General features: G+C 36.5%; 2 protein-coding genes across 2 annotated transcripts; both read right to left on the reverse strand.

Moving 5' to 3' along the window:
* Positions 1 to 4,898: 4,898 nt before the first annotated feature.
* LOC139864093 (uncharacterized) lies at positions 4,899 to 13,408 on the reverse strand. Its single transcript, XM_071852675.1, has 5 exons — positions 12,808 to 13,408; positions 12,404 to 12,490; positions 11,669 to 12,307; positions 11,010 to 11,060; positions 4,899 to 4,969 (listed from the first exon to the last, which is right to left on the reverse strand). Exons 1-5 carry the CDS (start codon positions 13,406 to 13,408, stop codon positions 4,899 to 4,901), a joined length of 1,449 nt encoding a protein of 482 aa, XP_071708776.1.
* A 165-nt stretch (positions 13,409 to 13,573) lies between these two features.
* LOC139864094 (uncharacterized) lies at positions 13,574 to 17,301 on the reverse strand. Its single transcript, XM_071852676.1, has 6 exons — positions 17,161 to 17,301; positions 16,732 to 16,825; positions 16,248 to 16,486; positions 15,804 to 16,067; positions 15,427 to 15,714; positions 13,574 to 14,263 (listed from the first exon to the last, which is right to left on the reverse strand). The coding sequence occupies exons 1-6, from the start codon at positions 17,299 to 17,301 to the stop codon at positions 13,574 to 13,576; spliced, it is 1,716 nt and encodes a 571-aa protein (XP_071708777.1).
* Positions 17,302 to 17,604: the final 303 nt, after the last annotated feature.

A 17,604-nucleotide genomic window follows, 5' to 3' on the forward strand; every position in this document is an offset into this window, starting at 1 on the left:
GATATAACGGTTGATTGTGATGCCTCATTAAATGGGCTCGGGTGTGTTCTAATGCAACGGGGTAAAGTCATCGCTTATGCCTCTCGACAACTGGAAGAACACGAAAAGAGATACCTGACTCATGATCTTGAATTGGCAGCGGGTGTGTTGAAAATTTGGCGCCACTACTTGTATGGTGTCAAGTGTACGATTTATTCGGATCACAAGAGTTTAAAACATCTCTTTGACCAACGAGATTTGAATTATCGTCAACGTAGGTGGATGGATGTGGTAAAGGATAATGATTGCGAAATACTTTACCATCCGGGTAAGGCGAATTTGGTCGCGGATACATTAAGTTAAAAGAGTCAACATCCAGCGATACGAGTAGGATCGTTACGCATAATTATTACTAACGATTTTCTTGTAAAGCTAGGTGAGGTTCAAATTGAAGCTTTTGTTAACAACAAGTATGAAGAACGAATCATGAGGCAAACAGAGTCTATCACCTTAGGCACGCATGGTCTGTTGTCCTTTCAAGGAAGAATGTGGGTGCCTAGAATGGGAGATTACCGACAAGTGCTACTCGATGAGGCACATAAGTTAAAGTATTCCATTCATCCGGGTGCGACAAAGATGTATCTTGATTTGAAGAAAGAGTATTGGTGGTCGGGCATGAAACGTGATGTTGTTAAGTAGGTTGAACAATGCGTCACGTGTTTGCAAGTTAAGGCCGAACACCAAAAGCCGTATGGTATGTTACAACCGTTAGAAATCCCGAAATGGAAATGGGAGCACATTACCATGGATTTCATTACAAAGTTACCAAAGACGGCGAGAACCCAATTTGATACGATTTGGGTGTTAGTTGATAGGTTGACGAAGAGTGCATTGTTTCTTCCCATTCGAGAAACGTATCGTCAGAGACCTTGTCTAAGTTGTATATCAAGGAGGTGATATCGAGACATGGGGTTCCTATATCTATTGTTTCAGATAGAGATAATCGTTTCACATCTCGATTTTGGAATAAGTTTCATGAAGATATGGGTACGCAATTGAAGATGAGCACGGCGTATCATCCTCAAACGGGCGGTCAAACCGAACGTACAAATAAAACATTGGAGGATATCCTACGGGCGTGTGTCATTGATTTCGGTGGTAGTTGGGATGAGCACTTACCTTTGGTGGAATTCTCGTATAACAATACTTATCATCCTAGCATCGGGATGCCACCATATGAGATGCTTTATGGGCGAAGGTGTCGAACTCCGCTTTGTTGGGGTGAAGTGGGACAAAAGGAGATCGGGAGTACCGATTTGGTTTTAGAGATGAATAGTAAAATTAAGATGATTCGGGCTCGATTAAAGGTGGGGCAAGATAGATAAAAGTCTTATGCCGATAAACGAAGGAGACCGATTGAGTTCCAAGAGGGTGACATGGTGATGCTTAAGGTTTCGCCATGGAAGGGAATTATTCGATTTCGAAAGAGGGGAAAGTTAGCTCCTCAATTTATTGGTCCTTTCAAGATCCCGAATCGTGTTGGTGAAGTTACGTATAGACTAGAGATACCCGAAGAACTTGTTGGAATTCATAACACATTCCATGTTTCCCATCTCCGTAAATGTCTTACGGATGACTCGACGTGGGTAGCATTGGACGAAATCTCCTTGAACAAAAAGTTGGAGTACGTCGAGGAACCGGTGGCTATCCTTGATGAAAAGGTTAAAACATTGCGTAACAAGGAGGTGAGGACTATTAAAGTCCAATGGCGTCATCGAAAGGGTTCCGAGTTTACATGGGAATTCGAAGAGTTTTTTTTAGTGTATCTTCCTGCTTGTCATGCGACGTGGATCGTGAGGATGCGCTCTGCTTCAAGTGGGGGAGAGTTGTAACGACCCAAAAATATTTTGAGAAGACACTAGGAGCGCCGCTCCTAAGTTCAGGAGCGCCGCTCCTGGACGGGGAATTAATGGGTCTCTTAAATTAAATTGTAAATAGGAAGGGCATTTTGGTATTTTCACTTGTGGGATGAATTTAAGACCCCAAAGTCAGATTTAGAGTGTCATTTACTCCACTTTCAACTACCTTATCTTTTCCACTTCAATTTTAGAGTGAGAAAGAGTTCTAGTGTGAGAAAGCTCAAATCAAAGAGGAAGAAGCTTGATTCGGGTCAAAGTGCGAGTATTAAAGTTGTTCATCTAGTCACTAGCTACGTTTTGATTATAGTGGTATGTTTAAATCTTGATTTCCTTTATTTTAATTTGATTAAGGGTTAGGGTTTGGGCTAGTGATGAAAATGAAACCCGTTTGTTGGTAATTTTGGGGGATTTTGGGTAAGTTGGGTTATGAGAACCCAATAATGACTAACCTAGGGTTTTGAGGTGATGATTGTGTTTATGGGTCTTAAATAGCTAGTTAATCACTAGCACACCTTGTGTTAAGTGAATGGGTGTTATTCGGGTGGTGGATGACCCAAATGGGTGTGTTGACCTTGGAATGGGTCAAATGAGTTTTGAATGACTTAAGTTGTCTAATGAGTATGAAAATGCACTAACCATGTATTAATGGGTGCATTAAGACCTTAATCGATCGATGTTAGCTATTTGTTGTAATCTTGACCTAGTGTGAGGGTTAAAGGTGTAAATGGGTCACATTTGCACTATGGGTCAAAATGACCCTAAGATGGTGGGTGAGTTGGTTGACCAACTTGATTGTGTGATTGATTACGCGCATAATGTAATAGGTACATTGCATTGAAGGTTGCAAGCTTGTATATATTCCACCAAAAGCGTTAAGGTGAGTGGAATAATTATACGTATATGTATATGATGTATTTATTTGTGTAGCGAGATGTGAAGTGTCGAAGTGTTAAGACACCACTCCGGAATGTTTGAAGGGTGAAGCATCGAGGTGTTAAGATGCCACTCGTGAGTGAAGTGTCGAGGTGTTAAGACACCACTCCGGAACGTTCGATGGGTGAAGCATCGAGGTGCTAAGATGCCACTCGGGGGTGAAGTATCGAGGTGTTAAGATGCCACCCGGGGATTAGTGATACGCGGTATTAAGTACACTAATGGATGTTGAGAATTCTGATGGTCTTTCACGAGTACCATTCCCTTGTACGATTGGTTAACCATGGTTGTGTGTTGTAGTGTAACATATTATATTGTGCGTGTTATATGTTATTGTTGCTAGTGTGAGTTAATGGTGATTTAACGTTATACTTTGCGATGGTATGCTAATTATATTGCTAGCATGTATGCGGTAATTGTGTATGTGATTGCAAGATAGTAGGTTATATATGTATATGTATAGTTATTGCATTCACTAAGCGTTTTGCTTACACTCTCGTTGTTTACCTTTTTAGGATCTGGTGTGGACAAAGTCAAGGGTATTCATGCGGATTAGAGATCTCCCACTTTTGTTATGATAGTGGACGCTTTTGGATTTTGGCCTAAGTGTGGGGTAGTTTAGTCCCAAACATCATGCTCGTTAAATGTTTGGAAATTAAACTATTTGGGTCAAAATTGCTACATTGATGTATGTAACGGGTCGTTGGAGTCCCAAGGGTCGTGGTGCCCATTTTGTTGTGTAAACACTCTTATTTTATGAATCGAATGTACTTGGGTTCCTTAGCACATGTTGTTGAGTATGTGGTTTGGGTCAATACTTAATAAAATGGAAACAGCAATTCCCAGGTACAGGAGGGCCGCTTTTGTATCAAAAGCGCCGCTCCTGGTCAGTCTTTTGTGGAGTTTTTCAGCAGGCGTCAGGAGCGCCGCTCCTGGAGACGAGAGCGCTGCTTCTGGATCTTCAAGAGCACCGCACCTGCCTTGATGCGCCGCTCTTGTACTGTAAAAAAAAATTTGGTCGGTTTTGAATTAAACGGTTTGATTCATTTCACAAAAAGAGCTCAAAGATATAAAAAAACATGTTATAATGAACAACAAGGTGTATTTAAGGTTCAATCAAGGTATCAAAGAAGTGGTGAAGGTGGCACCGATTACACTGTGGAGTTTAAACAATAAAAGTGTTAATGTGGGATTTGGCAACACCAAAGATTACGTTGCTCTCATGCCATTTCTGTGTGCAGCCATCTAAACGAGCATATAATAAATGCATTAGTAAAAAGTACACAACTACCGTATGGAAAGAGCAATATAGCCATCATTTTAATCCACTAAGAGACGCGAGTTACCGGGCACCTTTTGAATGGGACATTATGGCCGATCCATCAAGAATGATTAAGCACGGGGGGAGGAAGAAATCAAAACATATTAAGAACCAGATGGATGAACGTGAAAAGAAAAAATCAAAGTGTGGTATATGCAGGGCTGAAGGCCACAACAGGATTACATGTCCAACTACTAGATTGCCATAGGTTTTTAGTTGTAATTGCTGTACTATGTTTGTTGTAATCGTTTTTTATGTTTATGAAAAAAAAAAAGTGTTGTTGAAATAATGAAATAAAAGGTCTAGGTGCATAATAGTATTCACCATGACTATCATACAACGTATCGAACTCAAGTGCGTCTTCAAAAACTCCAAACAAAACATACAACTCAATTTTTTCCGAAAGTATACACGCTTTCCCTACTAATGTATACCATTCCTCATCATAGCACATTGCTTCTGGTTCAGCAACTCCTGGTTTGTAGTAGTATACGTCCATTGATGTTGGATTCTCTCGTAGCTTTACTCGAAGGAACTCTATCAACTTCTCCATATTAAAGCTGCGAACATCTACGTTATCAAACATCATTTTATGCCCTTTAGAGAGTTCTATTTTTTCACCATTCCATTCAAATCACAACCATGATACACGTCAATTGAAACGTTTCGGATCCTTTTTTGTTATGTGTTTATGAAACAATCAAAATTCACTTTTATAAGCGTATATCTACAAATAATTCGAAGTTTTAAAGTTTTGTTTTAGACCTTTCAGAAACAGCATGCAAAACCGGTGTCACAAAATTCGGTTTGTCAGGTACTAGATATGTCATAAAAAGCAATTAAAGATATGTTACTGTTAGCTTTTACTGTTACCTTTTACTGTTCGTCAGCTTTTTCGAAAACCGGGTTTTAAAATGCCAGTTTATTAATTTTAAACTACTCTATATAAACCGACATCTATTACAAGAAACGGATGTATCACTCTCTTCTCCAAACAACAATTAAAATTGTAAACATGTCACCAATTCTTGTTCAGATTAATGTCTATTGGAATGGAAAGTTTTCACCGCGATTCACGCTTTACTCTGGGTATAAATATAAGTACTTTCAAAATGTGGTTGTTAGTCGGATAACAATTTCAAAGGTGTTTGAGTGGATCAAAGAAAACACTTCGGTAGAACACTCGGGCGCGATGTTTTGGAGTGAAGCTAAAAGAAAATTTGAGCATCTTTGCGAGGAAGAGGAATGAAATTTAGTCAAAAATAAAGCAATTGTGAAAAATCAATCTCTTCCCTTGCATCTAGTATAATTATGTGTTACATTTACTTTATGTGTTGTTTTTAATTACGCATTTTTATTTTCAAAAAAATGTAACCGTGTTATTGTTATTAATAAAAGTGTTGTTCAAAAAATTTATATTTGCAGATTACTACAAATAATATTTTGTTGTTTGTGATGTTATTATTGGCTTTAAGATAATAGTTTCGTAAATAACTGTAAAATAACGTATCAAATCTAAGCGTTAATAGGTTAATTAGGGATTAAATAATGCAGACTCAAAACCGAAGTTTGAAACTTCGGAATTGGCAAAACCGAAGTTCCAAACTTCAGTTTAGGGTTTCTCTGCATGCAATACCGAAGTTTGAAACTTCGGATATGGCAAAACCGAAGTTTCAAACTTCGGTTTTACCATTTTTGTAAAAAAAAAAAAAAACTACTTTTTCTATATTTGCAACTTATCTAATTAAAATTACTATTTTTTTTTTTAAAAAAAATCGATTTGTAAACGGGACAATATGACGGGAGGCTCAGAATGGTCCGGGTTTTAAATGCTTCAATTATAATCGATGTTTCTTATTTAAAACTTGAAGACACATCAATAAATAATTAAGTTGAATAAAATGATACTTGCATCTATTTTACTCTTTCCGTCTCATATTAATAATCCATCTTTATTTTTTGACTCGTTTCAAATGAATAGTAGTCCACTTCTATTAATAGATAAGAATAATTGGTTAGAGCACTTTTATGCTTTTACTTCAATTAAGTAAGACAAAAATGTAACCATGTAGAGAAAACGTAAGGGGTAAAACTGGAAAGTAAATAAAAATGTACATGTGACAGTCACTTTTTCTTAATCTGTGTGTTTTTTGTCTGTGGACTATTAAATTGGGACGGAGTGAGTAATAAGTTGAATAAAGTTAAAACCCAAATGTTTTTGGGTGATGCCGAAATAAGAATATATCCAGATTGACCTTAGGGAGTTTTCTCCCGGATTCATTGAGGATTCAAACTGGTCCGCCCTGCCTCTCTGAATGGTTTAAGGATCGAATTCCTGCAATGCGATTCAGGTTTCCTCCCGAAAGCGCGTGCGTGGCATATGATCGCGAAGGTGGTTAAGTCTCATCTGAGTGATGCCGACAACTTGCTTTTCAAAAAAAAAAAAAAAAAAAACAATTGTTTTTTTTATATATAATTATTCCTACATTTCTTAAAGTACTTACATGTGTATCAAAACGTGGTAGGATAAAAACATAAGTGTTCCTTTCTCCAAAAGCTTCATAACGACTAAAGTACAAATAACCAACATGTCACGTCGAACGATCAATAGTCATGAGTTTTAACTTAATTAGATATAGAATATTGATAGTTCGAACAATTCAAGTGTTCCAAAAGACAGAGATGCAAGACACACTAACCAATCATACGAACAACATGCTGCTATACATAAGTAGTCACTTATTAGTCATACGCATCGAAACAAATTGATCGTGATCATTATGTATATATGTGAGAAATGATAATACTTGCACAACCGTATTCTCGGTATTGATCATATAGATTAACAGTGTCGATAGTATAACTTAAAGGGGGCATTCGCCCTCTCTAAGATCAATTTGGTATATATTCAATAATGTTAATTGTCTTTCCACGTATATAGTATCTTATGTGTGTACATTTATATTGACACGAGTAATGAAAAGGTGAATGTTAATTGGGCCACACAAAAAGAAAAAAATGTATAGATAGATTAAGGCTACATAAATTTCATGGATTTTGTTAGATATAATGTACAAATAAGTCATCATTTATCTACATGCATAAAAACAAGAGAAGAAAACAAAAACATGTGACTAAAGAAAGAATTGAACAACACTAGCTGGGATGAAGATAGACATGTTATAATCTAGTACCAATATATGTCCCACAACAAACATTCTATATACATCTAGTTTTTTCTTGTGAAAATTATTACAAAAAGTATAAGAAAACAAATAAAATTTGATTCTATATGTATTAATTAGGTTTATAGGTTATGCATGAAAAGAAAAAAATAAAAAAATTGATCGATTAAGGCTCTTTATGTTCCTAACGAAAATAACGAATTAGTCTAGCATTTTAAAATTAGTTAAATCAAACTTTGAATGTATATAATTTTATAGTTATCTATACATACATTATTATAAAGCGCGTGCCAATAATTCTACGTGCCAAATTGTCAATTAATCTGAACTAAATAATTTTACGGGTCATTTTCTTAATTAAACTGAATTAATTAAATAATAATATTTCCTAAAATAACTCCATATTTATGTGGAATGCATATCGAGATCTCTTATTGTAAAAAACGTGATTATCACTTGTACACAAATCGTATAGATCTAACTCTAAAATTATATTTAATGAATGAATATTATAAATATATTTATTTTTAATGAATAAAACTAAATTGGTATATCAGTTATAATGTTTATTTTCAAAAAAGTATCATAAGTTATAGCATTCCTTCTAAAATATTTATTATTTAATTTGAAAGATGGATAATGAACTAGATATAACATATATTTTATAGTGGTGAGCAGTATTCTAAAAGTCAGCCGACTTAGTCGACGCGTCGGCCGATGTGTCGTTTGTTTGGATTCTCTGTCCCGTTTTTTCTGAAAACGATTCAAAAGATGGTCAAAGCTAGAAGTTTGGTCAAAGTCTGTCAAAGACGGTCAAAGTTAGTAAAAAATGGTCAAAATCAGTCAAATTTTCGTCAAGATGTGATATGTTTTAAAATTAGGGTTTGTTTTCATTTTTTGGACCGCTCTTTTCTCTGCGTCCTTACTGATTATGTACTCGGTAACATTAATTGAGTTTGAAGTTTGATTGTATATAAATTCAAGTTCTTATATAAGAAATTTATGGTACAGAAACAACTATTTTATACATATATAAATATATATTTAAGAAATTATTTATAAAGTCAACGTTGGTCAACGACCGACGCGTCCCCAACTCGACCGACGCGTCCTTTTTAGGTCTCGACCGATGCGTCCCCGACTCGCGACTTTTTTACAACCTTGGTGGTGAGTCTATGTAGTGAGAAGAAAATGATAGTGCTGTCAAAGAATATCTTGCGTACATTATCTAACGTAGGCTATATACCCGGAAAAATACCAATGTAAGCTATATAATTTCATTTTTGTCCCAATGTAGGCTATATATCCCGAAAAATACCAATGTAGGCTATATACTTTCATAAAGTGTACTAATATGAATGAACAAAACTTATTAACCGGATAAACAACTAAACGATGACGTGACATTCTATGTGGAGAATGACATTGGTGATATATCGGAACAAAACTGAAAGTATATTGCCTACGTCAAAACAAAACTGAAAGTATATAGCCTACATCTGAACAAAACTGAAAGTATATAACCTATTTGTAGCCATATAAAATGCAAAAAAATATTAAATAATTAACTTTACCGATTCAGTAGGTAACTTGTTAAATTTGTGTACATCGATACAACTTTTAAGAGTATATAACCTACATTGATATTTTTTGGGGTATATAGCCTACATTGAGACAAAACTTAAAGTATATGACATATTTATGACTTTAACCATATTCTTAATTATACATACTTTTTCACAAGTTCTCCATGATATCGAGGAGTGATTTGAGAATGTTGTATAACAAGAATTTTAATATTACAAATCACACAAAAAATGTGGTTTCAAAAAGGTGCTCCAATATTTATACACCATTCAAACAATTTACTTTTCGCATGTTCGAAATAATATACGTAGTATTATGATACATCTTAGCTTTATAAGTTTATATATTTGAATTTTATGTTGTGTTAAGTACCAATCGTTGCAGTGTTACAAAAACAATATTTTACTAAAATTCTAGCGGTGCAATGCACGAGAAAAAGTGATCAAATCATTTTAAGTGTATTATTATACAAATATTATGGTTGCACGGTAAATGTGTATTCTCTATTTAAACCTATATTCTTTTCAATTATCACTTAATTTGACCTCAATTTCTATTATAACTTCCATTTTTGGTATATCTTATTGTAATTATCATTTTCTATTTATTAGTCATGATCTTGTGTAATGATTAATATGAGGAGCAATAGTCACACACTTTAGATATAATCTATATAAAAACCGTTTATTACTACTATAAATGGTTTGCATCTAATATATTTATATAATCAATAAAAACTGTTTCCATCTTAATAGATTCAGTACATATATTTGTAGCGTTTTGAAAAACATATTAAAATTAAATTTGTTTACAACAATCATAAACAAATTTTAAATATAATAAGGATTCATATCAATCCATTAATATTAATACCACACATCTTCAAGTTTTAATTATTACTAGTACACAATGCCCGTGCATTGCACGTACATCGTTAGGATTTGTGTACGACGCCTGCGTTTTGTGGACGCTGTAACAACAATTTGTAGTAAGACTAAATGTAACAATTTAGGCAGATGAAAGTGCATACCAAACTTTGTAACACATAAGAGCTATGAATACCAAACTTACTGAAGGAAATCAATGTTATATAAATACAGGGCGCCCACATCATTTCATGATGAAAAATGGTGTAACTATAGTATACAGGAAGTGTTACAATTTAGTAGAATTAAATTTGTAACGAAAATGTTAAACACCCCACTTCTATTAAACCAAACTTTTTGCTGGAAACAAATAGCTGCGAAATCTCTGATGCGGTCGTCGGTGCAGGACCTGTAAATAGTTAGTTACAGACATGAGAGTGTTGTGTTGGCGGTTTGAAAATAGCAATCTTAAGCGTTGTGATGATGGCCAAGGTTTGAAATATATATCATCGACTATACTAACGATCCTACTAAATGTTGTGTGGGAACCACAGTCAGGTATTGAAAGTGCATACCAAACTTTGTAACACATAAGTGCTATGAATACCAAACTTACTGAAGGAAATCAATGTTATATAAATGCAGGGCGCCCACATCATTTGCTGATGAAAAATGGTGTAACTATAGTATACAGGAAGTCTTACAATTTAGTAGAATTAAATTTGCAACGAAAATGTTAAACACACCACTTATATTAAACCAAACTTTTTGCTGGAAACAAATAGCGGCGAAATCTCTGATGCGGTCGTCGGTGCAGGACCTGTAAATAGATAGTTACAGACATGAACGTGTTGTGTTGGCGGTTTGAAAATAGCAATCTTAAGCGTTATGATGATGGCCAAGGTTTCAAATATATATCATCGACTATACTAACGATCCTACTAAATGTTGTGTGGGAACCACAGTCAGGTAAAAGGCCAAAAAAGGCTGGCAAATACGAATCACACAATAAAGCGTACTACACTATGAGCTCTATCCCACCTGCACTAACCTGTTAACGAACGGGTTAGGTTGAATCGAGGTACATAAGCTGTGTTTCCAATACTTAAGACAAACAGGTTTCCTTTATTACCTTTTGAAACACTGTTATTAATTGTAAATATCGTGTGAGTAGGAATGTAGCAGAATACATAAAAGATGTATAAATGTTTGAAATTACCTTCAATTTCCAGAGTATCTATAGATGGCGCAGGTCGTTTATCAGGGTTGTCTAAGACACAAATGAAAAATCATAATCAGATTTTTGTAGTACACATAATTGAGGTAGTCCACAGTTAAAATTGAATATATAATTTAATAAAGATATGTATTAGAAATGATTCGTTGAGCGTTATCGTTACAAAGTTTGGTTGAGGTTGAAGAACGTTTCTTTTTAAACAACATTTTTTGTGTGTCCCTTCAATCGCTCATCACTTTCATCGATCATGACTATTTTAAGACCATCTGGGGTTGTGAGCCATGAGAAGGCGACGTAAAGTTGTCCGTGGCTGAATACGGGTTTAGGGAGGTAGAGACCGACCAAATTAAGTGACTGCCCCTGGCTTTTGTTAATCGTCATAGCGTAACACGGTCTGACAGGGAATTGGATTCATTGCATAACAAATGGCCACTTTGATTGTGCTGAGGTGAGGACAATTCTGTGGATTATTACTGTTGTACCTATATGCGATCCCGTAATGATGCGAGCCCGGAGAACAAACTTTTGAAATGCTGTTATGATCAGTCGTGTACCATTACATAGGCCGCCACTGGGATGTAGATTTCGCAACAACATTATTGGTTGGCTTATTTTTAACTTTAATTTGTGAGGAGGCACACCTGGAAAATCGAGCTTGTTTAAATATTCCACCGGATATGATTGTTGCTGTTCGATGCTGTCGGTGGAGCCTTTGCAAATTTCGTCCGAGCTATTGAATGTCATCGTTTCACCTTGTAGTTTCTTAAACATGTGCTTGTTAATCGCATCTACGTCATCATTTCTAGGGGTCAATATTGCCCTTTCTAGCAAATAGTCTTCATCGTCCTGCCTTGAATTGAAATCTGGGAATATGGTATCAACAATTGTTTCAATTGGGTTTATTCCGTGTTTTACAATGAATTCCTTGGGAATCTTTATCCATGATGGTTCATCTTCTCCATCTTTAGATGATGCAGGCACGTTACCATCTCCCACGTCTAGGACCCATTTATTGAATGCGCGTTTTCGATTATCTATTTGGCCATCAAAAGTGTATTCGTTCACCCTCATAATGCGTAATAGGGTATGTAGGTGACAGAATTTCCACAGTTCTGATCTATTGATGCACGCGTGAACTACCTCTTGCCTTTTACCTTTTGGAATGACAGGGAGGATTTGTCTAAAGTCCCCACCCAGCAATATTGGCATACCACCAAATAACTTATGTATATTTGCCTCATTTTTAGAACCTAAAATATCTCTTAGAGTTTTATCCAATGCTTCAAAGGCGTACCTTTAAGTCATAGGTGCTTCATCCCAGATTATTAGTCTTGCTTTCTGCATTAGCGCCGCCAAATGTGTTTTTTGTTTTATACCGCAGGTGCTATTCTCCATCAGTTCGAGTGGGATAACAAATCGACTGTGTGCAGTCCGCCCACCGGGTAGTAACAATGAAGCGATTCCTGCATTTTCACGGCGTTACATATTGTTAATTAAGTGTAAACAACACACCTACGCATTATGTGTATGATGTTTGGCGTAGGAAAATATGATATAACATTAGAGGATGTGAGGTCAGAGGATGTGAGGTCGTGTTAGACATACTGATGAGTTATATTTTTTAAAAACGTGCCACAAATAATGGCTGTGGGAAAATTAAGTAAAAAAAATTTAGGGAAAAAAAACAACATACCCGATGATGCAACTGCTAGCGCAATCATTTTCTCAGATCTGAGTTTTGTTAGAATTGTATTGTATAAAAAAGACTACCCAGTCCCACCTGGGCCATATAAGAAATACAGCCCGCCTTCCTGATTTGTGACAGCTTTGATTAGTCGCTCATATAGTGTGAGTTGTTCAGGGTTAAGAGACCTGAACAGGTTGTCATGCAAGTTCTTCATATCCTTTATGTTGTAATTTAACTCTTCTCGGATCAAGCGATTGTCCAATTGGGTTAGCAGAGATGGGTCAGGCAGTGGCAGAGATGGGAAATCAGAGAGTGACTTCCTGTGTTTATGTAAAACTCCCTGTATTTCTACCAAACAGTAATTTTTAATCTGAGAATCGATTAGGGTCAAATCTGGGAAGTTGAAGATTTTCCTTTTTTTATGAAGAATGTCGTCGGCTAAATCTTCCCAGTGTTGTTCCCATAGTCTGAGTGGGTTAGTTATATTGCAAAAGAGTAGCATGGTTGCGAATAAATCGCGGAGTTGTGCACCTGATGCCCAGATTTTTACTTCAGAAATGGCTTCTGTCCATTCCCTATCATCGTGGAGTAAACCATACGCGAAGCAAGCGTCTTTGAAAGTGTGGTGTAACGTACCATCAAATGTACGGAGTTCTTCAAATGAACGTGGTCCCTTTACAATGTTTAACAACATTCTTATATAGTAACGCTTACCGGACGCTGGATTTGAATAGACAATACGACCAATTGAGGGTCTTAACTTTCTTGGGGCCCATTCCTTTGCATCATTATTCCAGACATACTCTTTAGGGATTTTTGCGTATGTAAGGTTCCGTGCTTTTGGATCTTGTTTATTAAGTTAAAACCATTGTGTGAACATGGTTTCTTTGATGCTTGGCCGTTGCAGGAGGGCTGGAAGATGTTGTGAATCATGTAGAGTGACCGACTGTTGGTTTGGTAGATGATATGACAGCTTAATCACGGATGGCTTAGAGAAGTGGATGTCGTAAGAAAATAATCTCCAAACAGCTTCGCACGGAGATAAATAGCGGCAATCCAAATAATTCTTGATTTCATCGACGTCAATAATTTTTTCACGAATGTCTGATGAGTTTTGTGCGGGTAATACGTTTTCTTGTATGACAATTGTAGCTCTGTCCGACCCTTTGTTTAAGTATTTGAATAGATACTTAATCGCTCGAGATCTATTACACAACTCGAAATGTATATGTGCGTTGTATCTGATCAATAGATATCTATTGTAGGGCACGACAAAACTGTTGTCTAGTGTGGTTTTACCTTTATTTACATTGACACCATTGTTGCGTCGTCTGTAGTTAGGGTACCCGTCTTCATCGATTGTGGTTTCGGAATAATATGACTTAGGGAAATGCTTTGAACATTGGTTATCAATCATACATGGGGCATCTTTATGTTGACCACCGCATGGGCCGTGTAACATGAACTCGGTGACAGCCTTGTATCCTTCGGGATCGTGTTTCTCGTTAGGAATTTCGGCCGATATGAGATCATTGATGTCTTCTGGTGTCTTGCATTTGTATGCACAGGTTAACCAGAATAAGATATGGACATGCGGCAACCCACGTTTTTGGAATTCAATAATATGTATACCTGCCAGTAGACAATTCACGGGTAAGTATAGGAGGACATGTATTATTACAAAGTTCGCGCATACATATTACAATAGGCATAACTTTTAAAATTTAAATAATTTTTTAGACATAGAATGTTGCAGCCAAGCTGAACGTTGGTGACATGGTCCACACCTAATCCATAACCTCACTATTAATCCCATATAATTCTGCATCTTCGGTTACCGATTTTTGGGATTATTTATTTCCAATGACAGAACTTATCCTCAGCCCTATAGATGTTCATGTGTTTAAAGAATTTTTAAATTAATCAGTAAGATTCAAGCTTTATGAGACCACTGGCATTTTGAATAATACATATAATATATATACCTGCGAGTAGGCAATGCGTGATACATTTTCCTGAAGAGGTACTGCAGGTTATATGTAGGTGGTTTGGGGGTGAAAAAAATGCATAAAGCAGAAGGTATGTGTTTCTGTAATGCAACTACATTAAGTACTCTTCTTTAATTAGGTCATTTACTTATATTTATATTTTAACATATATACAGCTAATGGCATATACCTGGGAAATGATTGTATTCTATAATAAAATGAATTTGATCATAATGTAGCCCATTTTGAGGTTTGTACTTATAGCATTTATTGTTTACGGCAGAAACAGTCGGCAAACTGCTCCAGCATTGCAGTTAAATAGGCAAAGAAGTTGAAGGGTGGGGCATACCTGTAAATGACTTATGCACATGTTGATGATAAAATTTGGGAATGATGTGTATATAGTACATGCTTCGCACGTCCCGAAGATGTTTTCTTTCATTATATCATTCATGAGGCTGTCTAGTTTTTGCTTGAAGACTCTCGCTACAATTTCAGGACGGTCCGGTGCTCGCTAGCCCTCGATAAAACATAACATACTTTCTATTTCCGGCCATTTTGGGTTAGAAGTGAAGGTGATGAATAAGTCTGGGTTATCGAATTCATGACACAAAGCCATAGCATCTTGGTAGTTTTGAAGCATGTAGAGTGGACTGCCTGTGTGTGAGGATGGTAAAATTATTCATTTTCCAATTGAAGCGGCTTTGGTGTCGCCCCTTGTTACAGCATCGCATACGTTGTTGTATAGATCGGTGCGTAGTTCGTTTTGGTGATTTCTCAGATACTTAAGCCTTTGTTCTTCGACTTCTGTATAAGCATCAACCAAGTATTGTTGAAATAACCGCCCACCCCTAAGTAGGGTCGTACCCTCGTTTTCCCGTTGCTGAATTCTGTAGCAGTAAAATTCTCGCATGGTGATGTAACCCCGTGAAGTTTTCCTTCTTCCACTGTTACAATGGTAGGGTATGTTTTCATGATAGCCAATTTCACCGTATGGGAAGAGTAGTGGGTACTGTAATGCCATATATAATTGATGGAGATCAGAGATTCTTTGTAGTGCGCAGTTGCGTTGTTGTACAATAATATCACGTGAAGAATTACAGTGGCCAAAGTCGCTAGTGATAAGATCTGCCACCTTACCAACACTTGGTGCATTATACTGATGGGAGTTTGATATTTTGCAAGCAATCGAAGTGCGCAGTCTCCGGATGTATTGTTACTGGCCCAATCACGTGCCATACGAAATGCCTGTGCGGCCGCACTAAATTCATCGAGCATGGTAATCAAGCTGTTAGTTAAGGTTTCGTCTACTGTCTCTCTTGAATCACCTCCTAAAAAAGCTAACATGTGGTTTGTAGCTTCATTCTGTGTGTCATAAAAATATAACTGTGCATACCTTGGTGATCGTCCGTCCTCCGGTAAGAGTGAACCAATCTTATGATATGTTTGACCGCTTATTCTAAATGTGTATGGGCCGCGGCCCCTGTTGATGGTGTGGTCAATCCGTGCTCCGAAAGATGTAAATGAAAACATGATGTTATATACCCTTATTTGCTCTCGAAATCTTGCAGTTGAGGTGTCAGTATAATCAAGTAATCTCATCAAAAGAGGAGGAGGGGACTTGAGTTTTGGCAGGAGTATTTTCCCATTTTGGCAGCAAATTGAAAAAGTTGGTTTTTTGGTATGTTTTGGTTTATTGTGTCTCTCGTCGTACCACATAGTTGCGTTGCAAGTAGGACATTTGAATGTAGGAGGTCCTTGATTATGATATTCGACGTTGATAGCTGCCCAAGTCAGAACAGGTAAGTGTTAATATGACATAAATAATTCCTACACAAATTAACATTTTTAAAATGTTCGTCAACATGACAATGTAAATGCATCATTGTAATTCCGTTTATAAATAAATAGCGGTTAGTCAACTGTGGATGTCGGTAGTTGTTACCTGAAGAGTTGGATGCGCGCCTTTGGATGGTCCAAACACTGTGACATTGTACATGAAAGATACATTATTTAACATGTTACTTACTTTTGGTGCCTGGTTCCTCACGACAAATTACAGGTGCATGGGTATCGCCTATAGAGATAATTTGATTTTCAGTCGGGTGGATAAGTTGAAATGACTGTTAATGCAAATAGATTTACAGCTATGTTATTGATTAATGTGGTAGGACAGTGATGTCGAAAAATGTAGTTACCGAATGATAGTGGAGAACCTGGACCAATTAGTTTAAGACCGACAAATTGTTGTGTTCCAGTGCTATTTGGTGAATTTCTTGAATGAATCATTATTGAATGCCCTAGCATGTTTGTGAAACCGGGGAGCTCTGTATTGAAAGCTGTTCCTGCAGAATAGTGTCTCCCGAAACTACATGTATGGCATGTTAAATCTACGTTTACAAAATAAGGCTGAAGGATTAAAGGCGAACCTGAGATGTTGGTGCAGGCATCATTTAACATGAGCCCATGGTACGTTTGTGGTTTCCCATAATGCGTGAGGGTTGTTGATGAGTAGATTGATATAGGGCCATTTAGGAATTTTGACATGCATATGGTGCTCCTTCCCACTGCAATTTAAGCAAAGAAAGCTGAATGCCATGGATTGTTAGTAAATATATTCAACACTTGATAATGAAGGTCATATCTGGGGAGATATTCGTAGAATTGGAGGGTTTTTGACTTGTAGACATTGAAGTTTGAGGAGATACAACTTGCTCAAACTACATTTATAGTGGCACATAACTTGTGTGGGTGGAAGAGCAAAGGGTGCTGAAGTGGAAGTTCAAAGGGGGTGATAATTAGTATTGGTATTTAATATATATATACAAACATAGATAGATTCATATAACATATACATATATATATATATATATATATACATACATATATACATATATATATA

Source organism: Rutidosis leptorrhynchoides, chromosome 8 (assembly GCF_046630445.1).
Source record: "Rutidosis leptorrhynchoides isolate AG116_Rl617_1_P2 chromosome 8, CSIRO_AGI_Rlap_v1, whole genome shotgun sequence".
Lineage (NCBI taxonomy): Eukaryota > Viridiplantae > Streptophyta > Magnoliopsida > Asterales > Asteraceae > Rutidosis > Rutidosis leptorrhynchoides.

Excerpts from the sequence above, each read along its gene's own strand:
- LOC139864093 (XM_071852675.1), bottom strand. The coding sequence starts at position 13,408 with ATGTTGTTAAACATTGTAAAGGGACCACGTTCATTTGAAGAACTCCGT. Across the intron at positions 12,491-12,807 it reads GTATTTCTTATATGGCCCAG|GAATCGCTTCATTGTTACTA; the intron begins GTGGGACTGGGT and ends GTGAAAATGCAG. Across the intron at positions 12,308-12,403 it reads GATGGAGAATAGCACCTGCG|CATTGGATAAAACTCTAAGA; the intron begins GTATAAAACAAA and ends ACGCCTTTGAAG.
- LOC139864094 (XM_071852676.1), bottom strand. The coding sequence starts at position 17,301 with ATGGCATTCAGCTTTCTTTGCTTAAATTGCAGTGGGAAGGAGCACCAT. Across the intron at positions 16,487-16,731 it reads TGAGGAACCAGGCACCAAAA|CTATCAACGTCGAATATCAT; the intron begins GTAAGTAACATG and ends TGACTTGGGCAG. Across the intron at positions 14,264-15,426 it reads ACAACAACGTATGCGATGCT|ACACCAGAAGACATCAATGA; the intron begins GTAACAAGGGGC and ends TACAAATGCAAG.